The 14,080-nt window shown below is 43.4% G+C and overlaps 1 protein-coding gene across 1 annotated transcript; it reads left to right on the forward strand.

Moving 5' to 3' along the window:
* Window positions 1-13,603: 13,603 nt before the first annotated feature.
* Window positions 13,604-14,062, forward strand: LOC122036744 (lysine-rich arabinogalactan protein 19-like). Its single transcript, XM_042596147.1, has one exon. It carries the CDS (start codon window positions 13,604-13,606, stop codon window positions 14,060-14,062), a length of 459 nt encoding a protein of 152 aa, XP_042452081.1.
* Window positions 14,063-14,080: the final 18 nt, after the last annotated feature.

Raw genomic sequence — 14,080 nt, forward strand, 5'->3', positions numbered from 1 at the left:
ACGACTTGGAGTCGAACTCGACAGTCGACGACTTGGTAGTCGGACTCGAGAGCCGGACATCCAAGGCATCCCAATTTTTGAAGTCAACTTAGTCATCCTAAACAGCTCTTCCTACCTTACTTGACACCTGAGAATACCTACTTAGGCCATCTCAACAACATGGTTGTAGATTTCGACCAAAGCAGCGCCTAAGCGCTAGGTGGCACCTAGTTGAACTGAAAACCCTCTATTCGGCCAAAGTAGGCGTCACTGGCGACTTGTTCGGTCTAGACGCAATCTAGACTAAATAGGTGATTTATATTTTTTTTAATTTTGGACTAATTAATTTTTTTATAAATATTCATGGCTACTAAACAGTTGCTACAACTGTTACTAAACAAACTACTAAAATATTTAGTAGTGATTTTATAAATTTAGAATAATGTTCTTTCATTTTTAATTGAAAGGTTGTTTAATTATATTCATTATATTTAAATTTTAATTGAAAACTAGCTTAATTTGATAAAAATTAAATTCAATAGATATTAAATTATAGTACAATGAGTTCAAAATAATGAACTTTTCAAGTGGATTTGAACTACTTTTTGTCTTCCAACCTAAAAATAGTTAAAAAAAAAAACATAAATATTAATATTGGAACACTAAATATTGCTCCAAAATAATTTATAATTATAAATAATATTAATTTTATTAATGCTGAAATTAATATATATATATATATATATATATATATATATATATAAATTAAGTACTAGAACACTTAAGCGCCACCTAGACGCTCTAGGCGCCAGTCGAGACTAGCGCCCGACTGGCGCCTAACGCTTTCTACATTGCTTGATGGATAAGTTGAAATTGATTGTGTAATTTCAATTTAACTACAATTCCTCAATATATCCGGCAGATTATCCAACAATAAAATCCCGTGTTACCAAAGTAGACGCAAATGTTGAGTGTCATCGAGAGTGTATGTGAAGAACCGCAATGTTAGGGAATTTATTATCATTTGATCCAGAGATTGATAGAACATTTCATAAGATTAAGAGAACCGATGTCTATGAAGATTTTTGTTGTAGTGCATGTTAACATCTATGAAAAGTATAAATAAATAATGAACACTATATTTGAACTTTTTGCAATATCAAAAATCCATAGGAACTGATATGGATGCAATCGGAGCTCCCTAGGTCCATTAGTGGGTTTTAGTCAAAACTCACTGATGGACCTAGAGAGCTCCGATTGTATCCCTTTCAGTTCCTATAGATTTCTGATATTGCAAGAAGTTCAAAGATGATGTTCACTATTTATTTAGGCTTTTCATAGATATTAACATGTAAAAATAAAAAATCAGCAAAAAACTCCACGTTGGGCCTGATATGAACTCATATTAGGCCCAACGTGGGCCTGATATGGAATGATATCAGCCCAACGTGGTCCATCAGTGGATTTTGACCGAAACCCATTGATCGACCTAGAGAGCTCCGATTACACTCATTTTAGTTCCAGTGGATTTCTGAAATTACAAGGAGTTCAAATATGCTATTCATTGTTTAATTTTGCTTCTTCGAATGTATTAAATGTTGTTAAAAAATTGACTAATGTTATTCATATGTTCTGCCAATAAAAAAAGAGAAGAGAGAGAGAGAGAAATATAGTGAAGAAAAGAAAACGGTAGAAAAAGTTAAATTGTCAGAAGGGTAAAATAGGAAATGCATTTAAAAAAGTGTGTTCTTTGGTAAATATTAAAATAACATACGCCTTTTGGTAAATTTAAATCTCTACGTGCGCTCTTTGGTAAATTGCTGAATTTTATTTATGAAAAATATTTACAATTTTATTTTATTTACACATCGATAATAGTTCATTTTATTTGCCAATTCATAAGATTAAGGGATGCGATGATAAATTTATGATTTATTGTTTTAATTATAATTTTAAAAAATAATAAATGATACACTTTACATAGAATAATTATAAATGTACATTAAATATAATTATAATACAACTATTCGAATAATCACGAATTGGATTAAAAAATATGGCAAGGAATTGATTTTGAAATCTTATAAACACATAAGCTGAGCTTTATAATTTATTACTAAAATTTTTGAACTTTTAAAATTTTAAATATGGATTGGTTTGTTTTTTTTCATTTAATTATTAAATATATTTAACTTTTTAATTATGAAAATAAATTAAACAAATTAAGCATAAAAAAAACTAATGTAATGTAGTTTCCCATCATCCATGAGGATAAATTATAACGGGCGGTCCAGAAATCCAGTGTCTTTTAATTGTACCTTCTATTTGGAGAAAAAATTTCTATAAATACACTGTAAATGAGAATCGAACTGTTTATGTCTAGGTGACAACTGGATGTCATTCCACTGCAGTATAATCCCAAGGATAAAAATAATTAACTAGGATGCACAGGAGCTCCCTGCCATTGTGGAGGGAGTTCCTTTATTAATTTTGAGGAAGAGGCTCATGGAGCCGTGTCTTAATTTTTTTATTAAATATTTTTATTTCCATTTTTAAAAATGAAATAAAATAATAAAAAAACGAATGTAAATTTTTAGCCATGGAACCAATTACTAATTTTTTTTTATGGTTGTTCAACCGTCAAAAGTTTTTTTTATTTAAAGGATTATCTATAAATATATTCTCAACCTTTCATTCTTTTTGTTATTTTCTTAATGTTCAACGTCTTTCAACCAAGGAAATATCTGATTTATTTTAACTAAAAATCCAAATCGATTTATGATCCTTAAATTCAAGTGAAATGAATTGATGGAAGATATAAAAGATATAGATGAATAAAGAATGTTTCGACTATATGAAACCATTACAAACATAGAACACAGAGAAGAAGATATTTTAATTGAGATCATGCCGAATTGCTCATTTTTTCACTGATTACTTATCTGATCAGCCAATATATACTAATGATATATTCTAATGTTGATTTCGAATGCAAAGAGGACTAATCTTTCATATAGTCGATATAAAAAATCATTAAGAATTTTTTCAATGGAAGGTTAATGCCACGAGAAAAAAAAAGTTTATTATCATTTCAAAAATGCACGACGACTATTTATCAATTGGCATATAGAATCCATGCTGATCATTATAATGAACACCTAAAAATTACTAAAACAACTATCTTTCAATGGTTATGAACTCTTATTGACATATAATTGAAGTATTTCGGACCCAATATTTGAGAAAATTCAATGTTGGTTGAAATGCATGAGTAGAGACACGACATCCTAGCATGTTGGGTAATATTAATTGTATACATGAATAGTGAAAAAATTATCCCGTTACTTGAAAATGCCAATTTACTCAGAGAGATTATGATGTCCAATAATTGTGCTTCAAGTAGTCACATTTGTAGATTTATAGATGTGATATATTTTTTTGAGATTGCAGAGTTGTATAATGATATCAATGTGCTTAACAAATTACGATTATTCAATAACATCTTGCAAGAAAATACATATGAGGTTAATTTTATGGTTAGCAATACAAAATATGCAGAAGGATACTATTTTACTAATGAGATTTATAAAAAATGGATTACTTTTGTTAAGAGCTTTCTATACTCCAAGGATCCCAGAGAAAAATATTTAAGGGACGATAAGAGACAGCAAGAAAGGATGTAGAATGAGCATTTGGGGTGTTCCAATCTCGATGAACAATTATTAGAGGTTCAGGATAATTTTGGTATAGAAATAATTTAAAGGACATCATATATACGTGTATTATTTTGTACAACATGATTATTGAAAATGAGTGATATGTAATCCATTAGTCTAATGATAAAAGAAATTCTTTATTATAAATATTTCAAGGTTTCACCTAAGAATTTTAAAAATATCTTTAGAAAAATTGTCAGCTATGTGATAATAAATTGTATTATCAACTTCAAGTCGACTTGGTCCGATCCAATAAATTTGGATACGTTATAATTGTAATTAATAAAAAATAATGTATTAATTGTAATACAAATACTAACTTTTTTTAATTATTAATATTATTTAAATGAATAATTTATGAAATTAAATTTTATACAAATTTAATTATATATAATATAGAATATGAATGGAAGATAACAATATATATTTAAAAAAATATGAGACCTAAAAAAAATATTTGAAAGATAATTTTTTTCCATAGAGATTATATAAAGTTTTTATTTAATAATAATAATAATTATTATTATTATTTTATAAAATGATCGTGACAAGAAATGAGATCATGTACAACATAAGGAGATTATAAAAAAAAGTCGAATACACTAACTTCGATTAGTAACGTATAGTGCAGTAACGTTTAATGGTGTATGTTGACGGTTTGTCAGTGACTTGGTGCAGTTGCGTATAACGGTTCAATAGCGTCTGATGCACGCGACTTTATACTTGTGTTGCACGTAATCTGCCGAGGCCTTGTCAGATCGAAAACGGCTTTATTTCAAATTTGAGCCGCATTTTTTCTTAGCATCGATTCACGCGATACTCATGTTTTTATTTCGCTTGTCCTAAATAGAAGGGCAGATGCAAGCAAAAACCGGCATCGTCACAGTCGCTCCATTCTTGTTTTTCCATTATCTTCACTTTCGAAGCTCCGTTCTCAATATTGTTATAAATCAGTCATCTATCAGGTAACTTTTAATTTCTTTTAATCATTACTTATGTTTGGTATTTGGTTGAAATAGCTTACAATTTAGAAATACCATAAGTTTAATTTATTGTTCATCGTTTCTTTTAAATTCAATATTGAAGTTAATATTATTAAGCTAATTACATGGATATTTTTAGTTACTATCAAGTTTTTGTAATCTTAGTCACTGTAAACATTGAAAACACTGAAAAAATGTGACCACCGACGCTATATTCTGCTCCGGATAGGAATGTCCTTCCCATCTGCAAAGGGAGGGGAGGGATGGAGAATGTCGGAGAAGGGGATAGGGAAACCCAGCTCCTCCGGGGGTTGCTGTGGTTCCTTCTTCATTCTAGGTTTAAGGTTTGATTCTTCACCCCTACGCACGAAGAGGAGGTTAGTCGAGGACGGAGTTGAGCGACCGGGGAAGCTGAGTTATTCCGAAATGCTAGCTTGGGGTCGGTCGTTCCAAAATTCGGATGGGGCCATTGTCCGAATTCCGAATCCGAAACCGATCTTGAGTTCCCTCAATCTACCGCCGGAGGAAGGGGTGGATGGCCGCCGGAGGAGGAAGGGGTAGATGGCCGCCGTATCTTTTGCTGCTGCAAGGGTGAGTGATTGGTGAAAAGCCGAGGACGCGTATTTTTTGGGTCAAAGGATTTGGATGGATAATATGGGGCAGGGATTTTTATGCAACGATCCTGCCAGCTACCCTCAATCAATTAATTATTATCATTTTTAACATAAATACAATTCAATTAATCGAATTGGATTACATGCTCGCATATTTAATTTATGCATGCCGTTTCAATTAATTATTCAATTAATCGATTGAGATGTCATAGTGGTCAGGGTCATACGACACAGTGGCTACTGACCCTAAACGAGGATTAAAATATATAATCAAAAAAATACCAAAACCCACAGCAACCGCCGACGGCTGTCATTGACTGTCATTCACGTTCACCGAGGCAAGAAAAATTGTGTACCTTCTATTTTATTCTTTCCTCTCAAATATTGTGACATGATTTCCCATTGAGATGTCACGTCCCGTCACCATCGGTTTCCTCCTCGCCTCCCTTCCATCTTGACAACACCCATCAAGTTGTCGCGCAAAGTGAAAGGAGAGACGCGAGAGGAAGGGAAAAAAAACTAATAAAAAATAAAAACTAAAAATAATTATAAATCAATTGTAATAACGGCTTTCTTAATGTCAGACTAAAAAACTAAAATTATCATTAAACATTCTTCTGCTTAGTGCATTCGGACACGATCCGATTTATTTTTTCAGTAAATTTTATTGATTAAAATCTGACTAATTAGTAATGATTTATAATATATATATATATAATATTAAAATATTCATGTATATATATATATATATATATATATATATATATATATGTATATATTTTAACTGATCGACCATTTAACATTACTCATATCTTTTTCCCACAGATTTGATTTATTCGATTTGAGTTATATATTGTTTTTCCTTTTTTTTTTTTTTTTTTTTTTTTTTTTTTACCTCTTGCGGTTTTTCATCATTTTATTTTTTCTATTAACTTATATTCTGTTTTTTCTCTATATTTTAAATATTTTATACGATTTTATTTCCCTACAATTAATTTCAATTGGTTAATTGAAGTGTGGTGCATCAATTAATCCAAGAATTCAGTAATTGCATTAATTCAATTCATCTCGCTGCCTAAATTATTTGCTGCATGCTCTAACAACTCGTTGTCGAGCAGTGTCACTGATTGTTTCAAAAAGAAAATATTATTTACCAGTAACATTTAGGGTAAGCTGTCTCCATTGTAAGTTCGCACTGAATGATGTTGATTATTTTGTAGTTTAGTTACGCTTTCTTGATTATTGAGGGAGTTTAATTTTCAGGTTCAAGAGGTGTTCCATCTTTCATCGGAGGAGTGTAGCTTTTTAGGATTGGGAATCAGAGCTTGATGTTGGATTTCAAATAGCATTTTAGGGTTTAGGGGTGGGGGGCTTAGGGTTTGGGGTTTTAGGGTTTTGGGTTTGGGGGTTGGGGGTTGGGGTTCCGGGTTAGGGGTTCTGGTTTTTTTTATTATTTTTTTTTTTGGGTAAAAAGAGACCTTTATTCCAACAAGGAAAAGCCCAGGCTATCAGGGGGATCAAACCTGACCTGCTAGCCTAGGGGAACAAGGGGTTTCTCTCTTGCAAGAGAGTACATGTGATTTTGCAACACATAAAAGATAAAGTAAAGCTTTACATGTGATATCCAATGACCTCCAAGCTCCTACAGATCCACATAGGTTCAAACAACCGTTGTCTCTCACCTGCCGCCCACCATAGTTGTCCTCTGCGCTCCATGATAATAGTGCCCACGTAGTCCTAGAGCAGCACCCCAGAAAGTCCAGCCCAAGCTCCATGAATCGCCATCAAAGACATCAGTGAGGTAAAACCGATGTCCTTTCCTGCCCCGCTATCAAAGACCTCAGTGAGGTACAACCGATGTCCTTTCCTGCTCCGCTCCCAAACAGACCTCCAACACACCCGATGTTCACTTTTGGCAAGTGACCAGCCCTCAACGGATTTAGTGTGTCCTTACCGCAGTCGTTTGCTACGGACTAGGCAGGCCAATGGTGGGCCTACTCACCCTCTTTGGCTTTTAGGCAAAACCAAAGCCCTCAACGGATTTGGCACGCCTTTACCGTAGCCGTTTGCTACGGGCTAGCTAGACCATAGGTGGATCTAGTCACCCTATTTGACTTTTTAGCAAAGCCACAGCTATCAACGGATTTAGTGTGTCCTTACCGCAGTCGTTTGCTACGGACTAGGTAGGTTAATGGTGGCCCTACTCACCCTCTTTGGCTTTTTGGCAAAGCCACAGCCCTCAACGGATTTGGCACGCCTTTACCGCAGCCGTTTGCTACGGGCTAGCTAGACCATAGGTGGGTCTAGTCACCCTATTTGGCTTTTTAGCAAAGCCACAGCTATCAACGGATTTAGGATGCCTTTACCGCAGCCGTTTGCTGCGGGCTAGATAGCTCTAAGGTGGAGCTATTCACCCTCCATCAAGTGTGCTATCCTGGCTTGCAAGAGCTCCTGATATACGGCAAGCCCAATCTGTCCATCCTGCAAATACCAAGTAGCAAACCAACAATCTCCTGCCCCTCCATCACCCTCTCCCCTCCACCTGATATGCCTGGTTGGCGAGGAAGTCTGCAGCCGCGTTCCCCTCTCTATATATGTGTGTACATCTGACCCCATGCTGTCGTACAAGACTTCTGATCCGTAAGATCTCCTCCCGAAACTCCCAGGAAATACCAGAAGACCTGATGATATGCAGTGCCACCAGGGAATCAGACACCAGCCAAATAGGGGAGAGCTGCCTATCCACGCACAACTCCAAGCCTCTCAGGATCGCCATAAGCTCCGCTCTGATATTGGAGCCCTCTCCAAGGACTCTCTGCCTGGCCACCACCACTTGTCCACTATGATCTCGAACAATAGCACCGTAAGAAGACTCACCTAGATTCCCTCTAGTTTAACCATCTGTGTTGAGCTTGAACCATCCATCATCAGGCCTCCTCCAGTGTACTGCTAAGACCGTGTGCAATGTCCGTATCCTCACCTGAATCCCCATAGCCTGGGCTGCCGAGATAGCTCCCCTCCAGTGCCTGAGCTTGATGATACCAGATGCCATCCCGACCCTCAAGTACTGTGTGACCTGCCTGATAATCTTCTGTCCCTCTGGCCTCAGCCCCTAGGCTTGGAGTTCACTCCAACACTCTCCCAAAGAGCCGGGTGATCTCCCTTCATCTCTAGCTCCGCCCTCCGCTCTCCACACCCTCATTGCCAACCCCAAATAAATGTCAAGTGCCTCTCCTGCCACCGGGCTCCCATAGAACAGATGCTCCCATGACTCCACCGCCTCACAGCACTGACATCTGGACACTATGCATGCACCACGCTGCTGTAAAATCTCGTCCACTGGCAGTCGTCTCCGAAAGAACCTCCAAATGAACACGGAAATGGTGGGGAGGAGTCTGCTCCAGGTCACTATTGCTACATCCTCCCTCTGGTGCGCAGTCCTGTAGGCCTCCCAGGCAGACCTCGTAGTAAATCTCCCATCTCTGGTGGGTCGCCACAGCATAACATCCTCCTCCTCGGGCCTCAGCTGAACCTCTGTCACCTCCTCCGCCACTGATGAGGGCAGCACCCTCTGAAGTATCTCCTGACTCCAGCTGCAATCTACTAAAAACCGGTCCACTCTGACATCTGGAGGCCCCTGCACTGTACACAACTCCGACAACGGTCCCCTCTCCATCCACCTGTCATGTCAAAAGCTGAGGTGACCCTGCCCAATAATCCACCCAATCTGTCTCTCTGCCACAGCTCTGGTCTGAATCATCCTGCGCCAACTGGGGGAAGCATTGCTCCTCAGAGTCACCACACCTGGGTCCACCGTCCCACACTAAGATCTCCTCAAGAATCTGGCCCACTGTGTGCACTGCTCTCTGAATCTGAATCACAACTTCATGGATAAGACCGCCCCCACCTCTGTCAGCCGTCTGATCCCCAGCCCTCTCTCCTGCTTCGGCCTGCAAATGTCCCTCCAGGCTACCCAATGCACCTTCCTATCATGCTCCACTGAGCTCCAGAAAAAAGATGCAAACACCTCCTCCAGCTTCCTCAGGACCTCCAAAGGAGGCTGGATCACTTGGAGGAGATAGACAGGCAGAGAACTCAGCACACTCTGGTTCCCTCCTCTGATGTGGTAGTTGAGCTTGTGATCAAGCTCCTGGGCCATCAAGATATTGTCTGAAATCAGTCTCCCTGGAACAAAGTCACTCTGAGCTGGGGAGATAACCTTTCCTAACACTGAAGCCATCCTCTGCGCCATCAGCTTAGAGATGATCTTATAGGACACATTACACAAGCTAATGGGTCTGAAATCCCGCCACCTCTGCGCACTGTCCACCTTGGGAATCAACACTATAGTCGTAGACGCCATGCCCCGTGGAAGCTCTGCCCCTCGAAAGAAATCCAGTACAGCCTGAAGGACATCCTCCCCCACAATCTCCCAGCAAGCTCTATAGAAGGCCACTGAAAACCCATCTGGACCCGCTGCACTGTCCTGACACATGCTCCAGACCACCTGTTTCACCTCCTCAGATGATGGAAGGGCCGCAAGCATCAAATTATCCTCTGTACTGACCAATGTAGGTATCAAATTAGTGTCCACAGCCGTGCTATCCACTGTCTCCCCTGTCAGCAGCTCCTGAAAGTATCTGACTCCTGACTCTCTGATCCTCTCAGGCTGGTCCAGGCACTGCCCCTTCTCCCAAATTCTGAAAATTATGCTAACTGCCCTCTTCTTCTGCACTTTGGAGTGGAAGAACTTAGTATTCCTCTCCCCCTCTCCCATCCACCTGATAGCAGCTCTCTGCTTCCAAAAGTCTTCCTCCATGTCCAGCACTCTGAATAGGTGAGCCTGACACTCTGACCTGAGAGTCCTGTTCTGCGCTGTGGGGTCCCTGTCATATGCATGCTCAGCTGCAGCCATACTCTCCTCAGCCTGCAAAACCCTGTCATGTATGTTACCAAACACCTCCATGCAACTTCAGCCTCCTCAGCTTCATCTGTAGCCTCTGCAGTCCCTGTGCCACACTAGGTAAACACCAATTCAGCCTCACCGTCTGCATAAAATCCCTGTGTCGCACCCACATCCTCTGAAATCTAAAGGAGGCCCTCGGCTTCTGGAAGTAGGGGACAGTGATCTGAAGCTGCCCTGCTCAAATGCTCCACTCTGACTGTGAAATCCAGACTGCTCCAGGAGGGGGACAAGAGAACCCTATCCAACCTCTTCCACACCCTGTTATTCGTCCATGTGTACCTGTCCCCAACAAAACCTGCATCCACTAGTCCAGCAAGCATGATAAAATTATTGAAATCCTCCATGGCCCCTGGCCTAGTTAGAACTCCTGCTGAGTTCTCCTCCATGCTAGATATGACATTGAAGTCTCCTCCCACTAGCCACAATCTGTCGCCCTCTGGCCTCAGCTCCTCCAAGCTCTCCCATAATACGCTCCTCTCTAACCTCGTACACTTGGCATAGACCACTGTTACAATCATAGAAGAAGGGAACAGCTGCGAAGAAAGCTCCAAGTGTAGGAACTGGTCATGATCAAACAAAACTTTACAAGCAATAGTAGACTCCCAGAAAAACCAAACCTTCCCAGATTTATTAGAGACTACCTCCTCAAACCCCATGCGCCGAGCCATGTACCTGCAGTCTAAATCAACCATAGGTTCCAACACTGCTAAGAAACTCAGATGATGATGTCGTCTCAGAAACAGAGCCCTCCTCTGTGTCGCCAAATTCCCAAACCCCCTCACGTTCCATATGATGCCAGACAAGACTAATGGGAGGGGGTGCGAGCCTGCTTTGAAGTCTGGCTCCTTGTCACTCTTGGCTCAAATCCCACCCTCGGCCGCTGCGCCTTGAGTACCTTGGGCATCCCCGCTTTCCTTCCTCTGGGTGGACTGACCACGGATGTTAGACTGCGTCCCCCCTGTGATGAAGAACTAGTATCTGTCTCCTCATACTCCACAAAGGTCTTCTAAAACTCTGCAGCCTCTGAGCCCTCTGGGATATCCTGTGTGGGCCTAGCAGGCACCTTCTGACCCAAATCGTCTGAGACTCCCTGGTCTGCTGATGAGCTGGAGTAACTGTCTAAACAATCATCCTCTGGCAGCTCCCCCGATGACTCCAGTACCCTGGGCTCCTCGCCACTGATCAAACTGGCATCCTGCAACCCCCTGGAGGCTCCCCCCTGTCCTTGTGCTCCGTCTGTGTTCCTCTGCTGTGCCCCTATGCCTGGCCTCTGTACTGTCTGAGACACCTGCTCCCCCTGGCCGAGATTCTGAGATGTCTGATCCCCCACCTGTTGCTCTCCTCCCTCCACTGAAACACTGTCCTGCTGACCCAAACCCTGAGATGTCTGCCTTAATGTCTGGTGCTGTCCCAAATGCCCTGGCATCCTGTCTTCCTCTTCCACCAGCTGAGTCTCAGCCACCCTGTCCTCTTCTTCTCCCACACCATCATCTGTCTCTGTTCCCAACTGTGGAGTGTCTCCCAGCGCCTCCCTGCCATCAATCACCTCCATCACGTCATCCCCTGCCTCCTCCTTCTCTCCTGTATCCTTCAGCACCTCAAAAGAATTCACCTGAGTATGTAACTCCTGTGCAGTTTCCTGGCCCATCCTGAAATGTAGCTGCTTACGGGCCCATGTCTGTCCAGCCCTCCTGCCACCAACCCTCTGAAAATCCTGTGCCTCTGAGTCCACCACCACTGCCTTACCTCTCCTGTCTCGCTTCCTCTGATTAAGTCTCTCTCTCAGGTCTGCGCCCGGGGGAATCGGATCCACTCTGTCTCTGTGCCACTCATGCCGTGGCTTGTTCCCTGCCACATAGCAATCCGCCTCTGCATGTCCAAGGTGCCTACAATACTGGCAGTACTCTGGTGTCCTCTCATACACAACTCTCTACAGCCTGTGCTCATCTCCAATTCCGATCAAGAACTGCTCTACCCTGGGCTTCAAGAGATCAATCTCCACACATGCTCTGGCCATAAAGAGTCTAGAGCCATCTGCTGTGGCTTCATCTATCTTGATAGGGCACCCTACAATCCGAGCCATCGAAAACACAATTTTTATTGAACATATGAACCGGAAGATCAGGAAACTGTACCCAAACTGGGACCAAGGATGACTCAGCCTCATAGGAAAAATGCGGTGTCCACTTGAAGATTCTGAGTATTGAGCCACCAATGCGCCAGACTCCCCTAGTCCATATCCTGGCCATATCCTCATTTGAAGTAAGGTGCAAAAAGATATGCCCAGCACGTAGAAACCGAATGTTGTAGGGGCTTGATAATCCCAGCCCCTTGAAGCCTTGGTACACAATCTGAGGGGGAGGTCTCCTGCCAGAGAACTTGCCTATCAGGGAATACTTATATGTATCAGACAAAACTTTTACCTCCTCGTCGTTGTAGAAAACCCCCGGTACATTGTTACACATCGAAATCTCCTTGAAGTTGGCTCCCACCTCCTCAAAACTTTTCTTGGCCGCCCTCGGCGACCTTGGAGCTAAGGCCTCCACGTACAATCTCCCATGCGAAGAAGGAGGCGCCGGCACTGGGTCCAAAATCCTGCAAGCCGCCCCGACTCCTCCGGCCGCCGTCACAGCACCCTCTCCGGCAGCTGCATGTCCCTTCTTCATCGTCGGGTCCCCGCCAGCAGCCCCAGCCGGCGCCAGGGTGGTGTCCCTCGCCCGCATCACCGCCGTCACAGCCTCCACGATCGCCGCTGCTAGCTCCGGCGCGGACGCTGGCGACAGGGCAGGCAGCCGCCTCTGCTGCCCCTCCAAGGGTGTGCGCATATTCGGGGTCGCCGCCCCGGCTTCCAGCTGCTTCGACGTTTCCGCCAGTGCCCCCAGATTAGGGTTAGGGTTAGGGTTCCCTGCTGCGCCAGCCGCCCTGTCCTGTTTCTCCCTCATGCAGCACGTCCAAGCCTTTCTCCCCGGCAGCGCAGGGAGGACGCACGCCTGCTGCAGCGTCAGGGCTGCCTCCCCCGTCGACCCTGAGGCCTTCGTGTCTCCACAGCTGCCGCAAACCGCCCCGACTCCACCGGCCGCCGGCGCACCCTCTCCGGCCATTGTATTGCTTGTCTTCGATGTTGGGTCCCCGCCTGCCCCGGCTGGCGCCGGAGGCGTCCCTCGTCCGCATCATCACCGTCAAGGCGACGGGCCAGGCAGCATCCTTTGCTGCGTCTCCACGGACAGGCGCGTAGTCGGGGTTGCCGCTGCTGTTACCTCTGCCTGCTGCGTCTTCACTCCCTCCGGCGCCCCCAGGGTAGGGTTAGGGTTAGGGTTAGGGTGACAGGGGTGACTCCCTGCGCCCATGCAGCACGTCCGATCGTCTCTCCCCAGCACCGCAGTGAATCTGCATGCCCGCTGCAGCGTCGAGGCTGCCGTCCCCGTCGTCCCCGAGGTCTTCTTTTCTTCACAGCCGGCAAGAACCGCCACCAGTAATTGCACCATCTCCCTGACCGCATCCGACGCTTGCATGCCATCCTCCATCGTCTCGCTTGCACCAGCCGGAGGGGTGGCGCTCGTCTTCACTTGCATCGCGGTCGGAGATCCACCTCGGCCGCGACAGCAATGCACCGTCGACGTCCAAACTTCTCCCCCACCCACTCCATGCACCACCCTACCGTCATCTTCCCCACCAACACCATGCGCTGCCGCCGCCTTGCCACCCTCCCCACCAACGCCTCGCACCGCCGCCGCCGCTAGTGCTTCGCCACCTTGCGCCGTCACCTCCCCGCCCGTTGCACCACTGTGGAACAGCGGGATTTGATGGAAAGCCACCGAGGAA

Source organism: Zingiber officinale, unplaced genomic scaffold (assembly GCF_018446385.1).
Source record: "Zingiber officinale cultivar Zhangliang unplaced genomic scaffold, Zo_v1.1 ctg204, whole genome shotgun sequence".
Classification (NCBI taxonomy): Eukaryota; Viridiplantae; Streptophyta; class Magnoliopsida; order Zingiberales; family Zingiberaceae; genus Zingiber; species Zingiber officinale.

What these genes read in the sequence shown, in the direction of transcription:
- LOC122036744 (XM_042596147.1), top strand. Translation starts at nt 13,604, where the DNA reads ATGCAGCACGTCCGATCGTCTCTCCCCAGCACCGCAGTGAATCTGCAT.